The sequence below is a fragment of the Lactuca virosa genome, chromosome 7 (genome assembly GCF_052849685.1).
Source record: "Lactuca virosa cultivar CGN04683 chromosome 7, Lactuca_virosa_CGN04683_v6, whole genome shotgun sequence".
Classification (NCBI taxonomy): domain Eukaryota; kingdom Viridiplantae; phylum Streptophyta; class Magnoliopsida; order Asterales; family Asteraceae; genus Lactuca; species Lactuca virosa.
In genome coordinates, this window is record NC_136432.1 from 178,932,640 (window position 1) to 178,944,531 (window position 11,892).

At 29.5% G+C, this 11,892-nt stretch overlaps 1 protein-coding gene across 2 annotated transcripts; it reads right to left on the bottom strand.

The window, feature by feature from the left end:
- Nucleotides 1-7,121: 7,121 nt before the first annotated feature.
- LOC145125184 (VQ motif-containing protein 1-like) lies at nucleotides 7,122-8,556 on the bottom strand. 2 transcript variants are annotated; one of them, XM_079060675.1, is made up of 2 exons: nucleotides 8,044-8,553; nucleotides 7,122-7,474 (listed from the first exon to the last, which is right to left on the bottom strand). In XM_079060675.1, the coding sequence occupies exons 1-2, from the start codon at nucleotides 8,334-8,336 to the stop codon at nucleotides 7,459-7,461; spliced, it is 309 nt and encodes a 102-aa protein (XP_078916801.1). In that variant the 5' UTR covers nucleotides 8,337-8,553; the 3' UTR covers nucleotides 7,122-7,458. The 2 variants fall into 2 exon arrangements, with proteins under 2 accessions (XP_078916801.1, XP_078916800.1); XM_079060674.1 differs by having other exon boundaries at nucleotides 7,123-7,383; nucleotides 8,044-8,556.
- Between the last annotated feature and the right edge of the window lie 3,336 nt (nucleotides 8,557-11,892).

Below are 11,892 nucleotides of genomic sequence, written 5' to 3' on the forward strand. Positions count from 1 at the left end.
TTATATATAGAGACTTAAATGTATGTGTCTGATATTTACAAATCATATATTAGTGGTTAATCTATAAACCTCATACACATACAATCATGTCCACCTCTCAAGAAAAATGGTGGTTGATGCCACAAGAGAAGCGATTGCAAATTTTAATAAAAGAAGAAGATATCAAGAACGAGATTAAAGGCGTTGAAGAAGATAGGAAACGGTTGGATAACTTACAAGTCGATATTTGGTCTAAAATGAGGTCGGTTCAAGATAATGAACGCGACATAAAAACTGCAAGGGTTTGGGTACGAGATGCAATAGACTACGCCAACAAAGAAGAGGTTAAAATGAAAAAAGATTCTCAAAAGCAAACAAAAAAATTACGACCGGGTGATTCAAGAAAAAGCAAAAGTTCCAAAAGATTTTCCAGATGTTTGAATTTAATAATTCTTGATTAATCAAGTAGTAAGTTGATGCATTATTTATGAGTTTATCTATGTAATAAGTTTTATATTTGCTTGTTTATTATGATTAATCTATATAATATGTACTATTCTCTTGCTAGTTTGTTTATGTTTAATAATTAGGGGACATTTTGTTAACCAATCGTCATGAAACAGCACACATTGAATGTCACTAAAAACATACAACTCAGACTAACTAAAAATCGCCAGTCTAGAAGATCCATAATATATCATGCCCATCCTATAGCGAACTGAGTAGCAGCAACAACAGGTGCCATCGATATACCAATAGGTCGACCTGAAACAAGCTGCTCCATGAACATCAGCATAAATACACCACACTCTCCAAACATCCGTTCTTGTTGGGGCACGTCTGTAACATCCGTAACAGTGATAGATGCTTTCTGAACAGGCAAACCCATGTGGTTCCAATAGCCAATTTCCAACAGAATGCGGTCCATAAGCTCTTCAAACCACACAAAATCAATAATCTTCACGGAGCCAAATAATCGGAAGCTGTCGTACAAATTCAACGACAGCGTGTCCATCCATAACTCGCCAAGTACCCAATGATGTGGGTTGATGCATATTGGAAAATAAACCTGTTTTAACACACAACAGTTGCAATTAATTACAGCGTTTAATTAGTGTAATATGATATTTAAAGTGACTGATAATATATATATTATTTCTTTACTTACACGGTCAACTTCTAGCCAAGATTTACATCCATTCAATGGGTCAAACGGATTTCCCATTGCACTTTCTGCCCACTCGAACATCTCAAATGCACCAAAAAATGACGATGACATGATTGTCCATCGAGCATCGTTCGGTCTCCGCTCATTCAAAAGCCTTCCCCATATGTCAACATGTTGCATTCAAATTTAATTTAAACATAAGTAGCTTATAAATTATTTTAATTTTAAATATAAAGGAATGTCTTCATACCGCTTCATCTAAAAATCCCAAGTCACTTGCATAAAAAAAGCAGATCCCAAAACTTTGCTTCCATTTTTTCATTGTATAACCGATGTTTCAAAAAAACAGGCGGTTTGTTTCCCATGTATAAAGCAGGGGCGTTACAACCCAGATTCAGTTACGGCTCCAATAAAAGTGTCGGGGGATCGCTGACAAATACGGGGGGTGGTGGTTCGTTGTGTATTACCCCACCTGTACGATATGGGGGGGGCATTTTGAACCTATATTATATACGTATTCAATAACTATCCAGACAGTAATAAAATTATAGTAAATATGAATTTTAACATACTTACCGAAACGTATGGAGATCTAAGATATTGAGATGGTTTCAATTGCCTAACCGGATGACTTTCTTTGAGAATAGGAGACCAGGGTATATGATTTTCCACATCCACAATCTCACTAGCAACAACCTTCTTTTTCTTATTCTTCTACAAAATACATATTAATTTTTTAATATATTTTGAAAAAATAAAAAGTTTAATATACAAAAAAAAAATTATAACCTCCTTCACGATTTGTTTTTGTTTTCTAGAATCAAACTCTGGTGGATTATCAACATCATCATCCTCGTTTATTCAATTTGATTTCTGTGGACTACCAACCACATTCTCATTCCCCTACATTTAAAGAAAAAATAATTAAAAAAAAGCTTCGTTCAAAAATTAATTAATACATTATATTTCTTCAAATTGATAGTAAATTTCTAAAATTAATTATTTTACCTCAAAAGCTTCGTTAAAAAATTCTTCCAAGACATCATCGTCTCGAGTTGCACCTTTATTTTTCAATCCTCGGATTTCTTCCTCCAAAGATTGAAGTATTGCCATTATTTCTCCCTTGGTGGACTTGGAAGATTGGCTGTTTTCACAGGATGGATCAGACGAAGATGCCCTCTACATAAATTATTTCATATATCAATAATAGTTGAAAATTTTTATTATGCTAGATTCTGCTTTTACAAATTTACTTACATCATTTCTAAAGTTGTAGCGTACAGAAAAAAAAGGGACTTCAGACGATTCACAATTCAGACTAGTTATATATGACAAATAATGTGGAGTAGAGGACTCGACATCTGAGGCAATCATCTTTTTTTTGGGTTGATATGCCTCGTCCTGATCAACATCGAAAACATCGAAACTTTCGCCCAAGTTAACCTCCTAATATGAAACCACCGCTATATACGAGGATATAAATAATTGCGTCGTATCGCAGCATTCCCCGAATTACTCGGAACATCTCTCATATCCATATCTTGTAATAAATATACATTAATTTATAAGTCTTAGCACTAACTAAACTTATCAAAAAAATAAAAACCGAAAATTTTATAAATATATATTTTTAATTACTTAAATATACCTTCAAATGAATAACAAAACCCGATGGTGTGTACACAATCGCTTTTGTTGGATGGTTGGACATATGATCCTCAAATTTCTTAAACATACCCGACAATCTAGGGTATGTTTTAGTCCATAGATAACTCCCCCACGAGAACCTATATTATAAGAAAAAGTATTAGTTAAACGTATTTTATTTTATTATAAATATTAAATTGACAAATACCTATTCCATTGATCCAGGTTCTGTACCACCCTCAAAAATTCCTTGGTAACTTTATCATTGAGCTCCTTTCCCAAAAAACCTTGATTGAGGATATATAGCAAAATGGCACGGACACCGTCGTGAGCTAATATATCATTGAACCGTTGATTTAAGATAAGGAGCTCTAAATCTTCTACAAGTAAAGAAGTGTCCGTGCGATATGGGAATACTTTGGACCGAAATGTATTTTCACCATATCCGTGTTTATACATGGTTGAAAATTCGATCCTTGATGTAGGACACCAGCCCATGTAAAGTCCGGTCACAAGACAACACTTCTCGGGCCCAAATGACAGTGTACGTCTAGAAAACCTAAAATATAGACGCTCAGATGTGTCCGTTTCAGCAGTAGGACGCAACATATGCAGTAACAGCCCATGAATAAGAAGTCCGTCTCCGGACTGAGCTGGTAGGTCCAACAAGTAACCGAAGCTAGTTGTTGAAAAAATATCATGCACGGGTCCGTTCAAGCCACTCAAAACTTCATGCAATTTATGGCATGAAGCTTTGACAGATAAGTGACCCATCATCGTTTTGTTTGGAAGCTACAAAATTAAATAAACATTAAGGTTAAATAAAGTTTTATAAAAGAAAAAAAGTGATAAACAATTAGAGAAAGCACACAATATAAGACTTAATCATTTCATATATTCTATTTACTTTGTATAAAATACCAAAGGAAATTAATTGACAACATTTTTTTTGTATTTTCTATACTAATTGTATACCAAATATAGCATTGTACTTTGAAAATGGTGTGACAATAACATATTTTATAACAAACATGAAACTACCAAAACAAAATGTTATTTTGTCAATACAATATACTTCAAAGTATCTACTCATTATAAACATGTTAACTTCTTCAAATAGATAGTACATTGCTATTGTATACTATAATCGAGACATAGAAAATAACATACTTTTTCACAAAATGCAAACATGGAATCATAATATATATACAATCGTTAAAATTCCGTAGAAACAATTTTTTTTTCGAACAAAAATGAAAAAAAAATATAAAACCGTAGGTTTTAAGAAACCTACGATTTTATATACATACCTACGGTTCTTTTTTTTTTCAAAAAAAAATCACTGCATCAACAAAATATACAAATGTTTATTTATTGGTTATAAATTAAAAAAAACGGAAAAAAAAAATAAAATCGTATGTTTTTTGGAAACCTACGGTGTAGAAGCTTTTACTGCACAAACTATGCATTAAATGCTTGTACACCGTAGGTTTCAAAATAACCTACAGTTTCACTATTTTTTTTTAGTTTAAAAAAAATCATGAAATTATACTATATATCAAATTTCGATCATGTTGGATCAAATTTAAAAAAAAATAAAACGAACAAAAAATACTTTCGGTTCGACGAAACCGTAAGTGTACAAGTCGACACTGCACAAACTGTGCATTGGACACTTGTACACCGTAGGTTTCGTATGAAACCTACGGTTTTTTTTGTTTTTTTTTCGATTTTTATCAAATAAAAACTTAACGTCATATACAAAACCTACTCCTAATCACGAACACGGTACAATTTTGATGAAAGTAGACAAACCTGATTGTTCTTCGGGTGCTAAATTGAAAGAAAACAGTAGACAGACAAAAAAAAAACAATAGTGAAAAATGAAATAATCTGAAAAATTAACCATTATGTACTTTGGACTAATAGGCCACGAAAAAGTAAACGGGTCGTAAAAACATTAGTCCATTACCATGGAATAGTAGATTTTCAAGAAAAAGAGTAGTCAAAGCATGTTGACCGCAGTCAACTATATGTTGACTAGTATTTAGTGGACTATTTTTGGCTAAGACTCATTTTGTAGCTATTTTTTGATAAGTCGTTAACAATTATAGCTAGATTAGTAATTTTCCGATGTTATAACCATTAAACAAATCATGTCCATTAAAAATCATTTATAATCTGTGACGTAACCATAACTTGTATGGCGTTAGACAAGAACACGATAAGCCCCCACATACATACATACAAAAACACACACAAGTGACCAGAGTAGTATAATTTTTTTTAGATGATAGTAAAAAATCTACCAAAAATGTATCCTTCTTTTTTATAATTGTATTTAGTATAATTTTATTAGATGATAGCAAAAGATCTACCAAAAATGTTGATAAAGCAATCTAGCTTTACTTATTTTGACATGTATATTTTTTCAAAAACACATTTTAACCGCTTGCTTAATATGTTTGTTTTATCTTTTATATCTCACATTAAATATTGTTGAAAATGCTTTAAAACCCTAATTGTATATTACAATATGTTGATTACGTAGTATTTTAATTATTGGTGTTTCATATTTTTTTAATGTAAAATATGTTAGGAAAATTTAACAGGTACTGTTGATGATTCGATGATTCGATCATCTTTTGTGACCCAATCATACTGCAAAAATATGCATGCTCATACACAAGTTTAGTGAATCGAAACCAAATTTGTCATATTTGCAACCCTTGAGTGCACATACAAGAGAGAGCATTGGTTGTATAAGTCTTAAAAAAAAATAGTTTGTATTTGTAGTTAAAAACAAATTTTATTTTCATACTTCAACTAATGTGTGACGAGTTAAACATTACTTAACCCACTTATTACTCTCTTCCAATTACCTTACTTTGATAAGTAATTTTGGATTCATTTTAATCTGTCTTGAACATGTGATATATCAAAACGAAGATATCATAAAGGAAAACAGGAATATATAATTATTCCTTTGTTCTGATTATATTTAAAGTTTGAAATTCATTCTCAAAAATTATGAAAACCCCCCTTTTTCAAAGTTAATAAACTAATTTTCCAACAAAAACCAAAAAGCTATCTGTTATGGAGTTATTTGTTTGGATCTCAATTTTCCTATTTAGTAAGGATTTTGGAACATACACACACAAAAAAAAAGCATGTAGTTGCAGTGGAAACGTGCGGTGCATAAGTAAAAACTATGCAAAAACAACAAAACTCGAAAGCAATATTTTTTTTCTCAAAGGGTTGCATTATATGATTAGTATAATTCTATGCAAACTTAGGGCATCCACGATGCATTGAACTCTATATAGTTCAATAGATTGTCTCATCATCTTTCTACAATCCATACAATTCTTATTATTTTTTTTCCTACAATGCATTGAACTCTACAAAGTTTAATTGAATTTTACAAAATGTAATTTATAGTAAATATTTATGAATTAAAAACTTTCATTTTTTCCATTGAAGAGTTCAATGACCATTGAACTCCAAATCCATTGAATGTCATTGTAAAATCTTACAATGATAGAGTTTCATCCATTGAATGATACATAGACTTGTCACCTCATTCAACTCTTGAACTCACCATTGTGGATGCTCTTAAGTTTAGGAGCATCATTAAATAAAAACATCCAATTTGGTCCAAAATGCCAACTTAGTTCCTTTAATGACAAAACCTACCAAACTAGATAGAGTGAAAGGACCGACTATGGAAACAAGAATTTCATAAGAGAAATTGACCGTTAATTGAGTAAAACAAAGCAGTCTAGAAGGACCAAAAATCATTATAAAATATGGATGTTGTCAAGCCACGACATGAAATGTTTTTGTCTTATGGTCCCTCCCTCGAACCTTCCAACTCATTTTTCACCATCGAACTTAGCTTCGTTATTCGACACAATTATCATGGCCTTATATCTTGCAAAGTAATATGAAGTACGAATTTTCGTCGGTAAAAGCTTATGCTAAATGGGTTGAAAGTTGAAACAATTTTCATTTTTGGCATACATAGTTACATATATACCGATATATTGTTAGAATACATTGAGGTTTATAGATTATGAATAGCCATATTATTATTTCACTCTTCATATAATTTACTATTTTTTTTTCTTAAAATCATTGAAATCTATAAAAGTTTATATATATATATATATATATATATATATATATATATATATATATATATAGCACTACCACGTATTGAAATGATGTCCTTTCCCATTGTGGACAAAATATATAATTTTAAGAGTATGATTAAATGAGTGTGTGGATTTGTTGTTCTACAAAATATATTTGATAATCATTATACATTAATTAAAAAAGTTTTATTTTACTCATTTAACATTTCAATGGCCATATGGACTATGCAACCATTAAAATGTCATTACATATGTCAAATGGAAATTCCATCTCATTCAACAATTAAATCATCCTTTTAAAGTTGAATTAAATGTAATTGTCAAAAACTGACATGACAAGGTCGAACTGTTTGCTGGAAGTAAGACTGTGTTAGATCTGTCTAGCTAGGTGTTGATCATGTTGATGGCTGCAAGATCATGGACATATATATGCTGCAAACGAAACAGTCACAAACACAAGATCAACTTCATTATCACGATCAATTTCTGTCACCCATCATAGTTTCTTTACAATCCTTCCAACCTAACAACGAAATGACATCGACACTTTAAATAAAAAAACTTAAACCAATTGTAGTAAGTTGACTAGTTGTTTGAAGATAATATTAAATAAAAAAGATTATAATAGAGAGATGATATACAACACCAAAAAATTAATTTTCTTGAATTTTATTTGTTCGATTACCATCAACAAAATACCATAAAGACATGATTGGTATACAGACACGTAAACATTTTCGTAACTACAAATTATATAACAAGTTCTAACTATTAGTATGTACGTAAATAAAAAAGATAAAAATAATAAAAAGAAACGTAAAGTGAGCATTTTGCAATAAAAATGTCTAAAAGTAAATATTTATTCTAAATTATCAAGAAAAATGTATTAACTAATTATATCAAGTTTGTTTTCGGGTTAAATCTTTTTTTTGTTATATATCGTTAAAAAGATAAAGACGTATAGAGAAATTAGGAGATGAATTATAAGAATATACAAGTATGGGAGTTTATTTATGTATAAAATTTATTAAAAATTTTTTACAATGAAGAATAAAAAGGAAGATAACTAGTTAGATATTTAACGAATATTACTCAGAGCAAAACTGATAGATATCATCCATGGAAGGGAGCTCCAACAGCAACTTATCCAGGTCTCTAAATGACATCCCTTTCTTCAACATAGGCGAGTTCACACCACCACCACCACGGCCGCCACAACCGCCGCCACCACCAACGTGTGATAAACTATTTTTGGGAGAGGGGGAGGGAGTATCTTTTCCGGTGAGACGTTGAACGACAGATTTAAAGCTCATGGCGTCTGTCTCAATATACTCAGTGTTGATAATCACCACCTTCACAGGATCTCTTCTTCTCAATCTTGACATGGTTATATAATCTTGATCAATGAGCACAAATAGTCAAATCCAAGAATACCCTTTTTGAATCTGACGTATGATGACAGTCGACAGAAAACGTAAGGGAAATGGGTGTAAGATTGTATGTGAATGAAGCTGTAAAAAGATGATGGAAGTATGAGTTTCTAAATGAATCCAAGAACAGATAGATGGGTCGAAATGAATATATAATTAAATTTGTTCTTGGGTATATATAGAAAAGTAACGAGGAGGACTTTATGGACATGGAGTAGGATAGGGCTCGAGGTTTCACATTTCACAACTGGATTTGGAACGGAGTCAAAGCCAATCGGATGTATTGCCCTTCAACAATATTTGGATCTCCGGTTTATACCATTTGTTTTCCAATTTTTCATTTTTGGTCCAATACCCTCAATCCAAATTTGATAAAACAATTGTAGCCTTAGGAGTAGACTAAATACCCTCATTCCAAAATTGATAAAACAATTGCAGCCTTAGGAGTAGAGATTAAAAGATTAAAAGTATAATATAAATCAAACCGGTCAAACATGTGAAAATTTACACAAAGTTTTGCAACCTATCAACAAGGACGAATTAAGGATTTAGATATATGCTTACAACCTATCAACAACAATAGCGAATTGAGGATTTACATGTATGTCTATTCAACTTAATTAAATGAAAAATAAATAGATTTAAAAAGTTTGATTATCTTGTTGTCAATAATATCATTTAATACAAGTATAACTTTAATACTAAAAATAAAACGTTGTTAAAAAAAACTAACCTATCTGACGAGTGATGCTTAGTTCATCGGTTTTGGCGAACCATCTCCATATCCTTACGTATGCGGTATGCCGCAGTGGATGGACGAACAACCAATTTTATGTAACCTTTTATTATTATTACTAGACGAATTCCCGCGCGTTGCGCAGCGAAGATTAAAAATATATTGTTAAAATATTGAAAAATATATGATTAAAATGGTTATGTTATTGACATTAACTTTGAGATAATATTTTTACAATAATTTATATATATATATATATATATATATATATATATATATATATATATATATATATATATATATATATTCTCAATTATTTTGAACAATAATATTCATTGACATCAACCCACATTCCTCATTAATAGAATTAAATATAATTATCTACTTAATATTATTTTTAACAATTATTATTATTGATTAATTATATTTTTACTTATGCGATAATTTTTCTAATTTCAATAATGATGTTCATTTAAAATACAATTTATTTATAGCTAAATGTAATTTATAATTTGATGTTATTATCATTTAAAATTGTTATTCATTAATTTTAAACCACTTATTATTAATAATAAGTTAAAGAAGACTTTTAAGAAACACTTAATATTATTATTAAAATGTGAAACATACACTAAATAATAAAGTGATAAGATAGACAATTTGCATTTCAAAAGAGACTTGCATGGATAATATGACATATCCATGTAATTTGATTCTATTATTTATAATTGTTGTTTATTAATTTTAAAACCCTTGTTATTATTAATAAGTGAAAAAAACTTTTAAAAAACACTTCTTATTATAATTAAAATGTTAAACATATACTAAAATATAAAGTGATAAGATAGACAATTTGAATTTTAAAAAAGGCTTACATGGATAATATGACATATCCATGATTTTTAATTAATTATTGTTTTGAAGCAACATGAACATACAAACATGTATACAATAGTTAATTAAATATTACGTATATCACCTTCCATAACATATGATCGATAACATGAATCTAATCTAATTTACATTAAAATTTCAACCACAACATACAATGATATTTTTAAAAGAATACTTAAATCAAGAAAATACAAAAAAGAATTAGTATATATAACAAACTTACAAATTAAAAACTTCAACATAATAACATGACTCGAATAATTCTTCAAAGCCCTCAAACCAACACAAAAAACTTTAAACTTGTTTTCTTTGTGAATTTTGTATGTGATTTGTATTTGTGTGTCTACTCAAAAAGATTGACATTTTTATAGTAGAGTATTCATTAATTGTTTATTAAATATATTATATAAGTTATAAAACCTTTGAATTGTTAATCATTATTAAGAGATTTTTGAGTGGTATTCATTAAAATAGGAGGTTTCAAATGCATGAGGTGTTTGCAAATTTCTATGGGGGTTTCAAATGCATGAGGTTCAAGGAAAAATGTTAACTTTATAAGTATGTATGATTATTATTATTTATAAATAAGGTTTCTCAATGGACAGCATCATTGCGTAAATTTGTCATTGACTATCAAACCCATTAATCTAAAAATATATCATTGTTTTAATAATAATTTTGATAATCGTATTTAGTATAAATGTATTAGATGATATTAAAAGATCAACAAAAAAATGTTCATAAATCAATCTAACTTTACTTGTTTTGACATGTATCACTAGTTATGCAAACACATTTTAAGCAGTTGCTTAATATGTTAACTTTATCTCTGTTTACACTAAATGCTGTCGAATATGTAATATTTCAGGAAGTGTTGCAAATAGACCGTGTTTCATCAGGATAGTACTTTTCTGTTATATGGTATTTTACTTATTGATGTTGCATGTTTTTCTTATGTAAAAGCCAAAAAACCATCTATTATGGAGTTATTTGTTTGAATCTCAAGCTTTCTAATTTATTAATGATTTCTGGAACATACATGAGAAAAACATATAGTTGCACTGGAAAACAAATTAATGTTGTGCATATAAGTTAAAACTATGCAACAACAGCACAACTCAAAATCAACATTTTTATTTAAGGGTTGCATTATCTCATTCATATAATTCGATGCAAACTTAAGTTTAGGAGCATCATTAAGAAATACAACAATAAAAAGAAAAAAAAAAAAATCCATGTGATGGTTTAAACCGTGCAAGTTATATAGAAACATCAATTTTGGTCCAAAATGGCAACTTAATTTCTTTAATGACAAAAACTACAAACCTACAAACTAAATAGCGTAAAAGGACTAATTATGGAAACAAGAATTTGATAAGAGAAACTGACCGTTAATGGGAGAAAAATAAAGCAGTCTAGAAGGACCAAAAATCATTATAAAATGTGGATGTTGTCAAGCCACGACATCAAATGGTTTTGTCTTATGGTCCCTCCCTCGAACCTTCCAACTCATTTCACCACCGAACTTAGCTTTGTTATTCGACACAGTTATCATGGCCTTATATCTACGTGTAAATACCTCATTACGTAACTTGCAAAACAATATGAATTACGAACTTTCGTAGGTAAAAGCTTATGCTAAATGGGTTGAAACAATTTTCGTTTTTGGCATACTTACGGATATATTCTTAAATGCAATAAAGCTTATATTATTACTTTCTTCATATAATTTATTATTATAATTTTTAAAATTCAATGCATTGAGATTTTAAAATTTTAACTAAAAATACGTTGAAAAATAAATAGCATTTATTTGTTAATCATTATATATATATATATATATATATATATATATATATATATATATATATATATATATAT

Coding starts and splice junctions, on each gene's coding strand:
- LOC145125184 (XM_079060674.1), bottom strand. CDS start 8,336: ATGTCAAGATTGAGAAGAAGAGATCCTGTGAAGGTGGTGATTATCAAC. Junction 7,384..8,043: donor ATCTATCAGTTTTGCTCTGA/GTAATATTCGTT, acceptor TTTCGTTTGCAG/CATATATATGTCCATGATCT.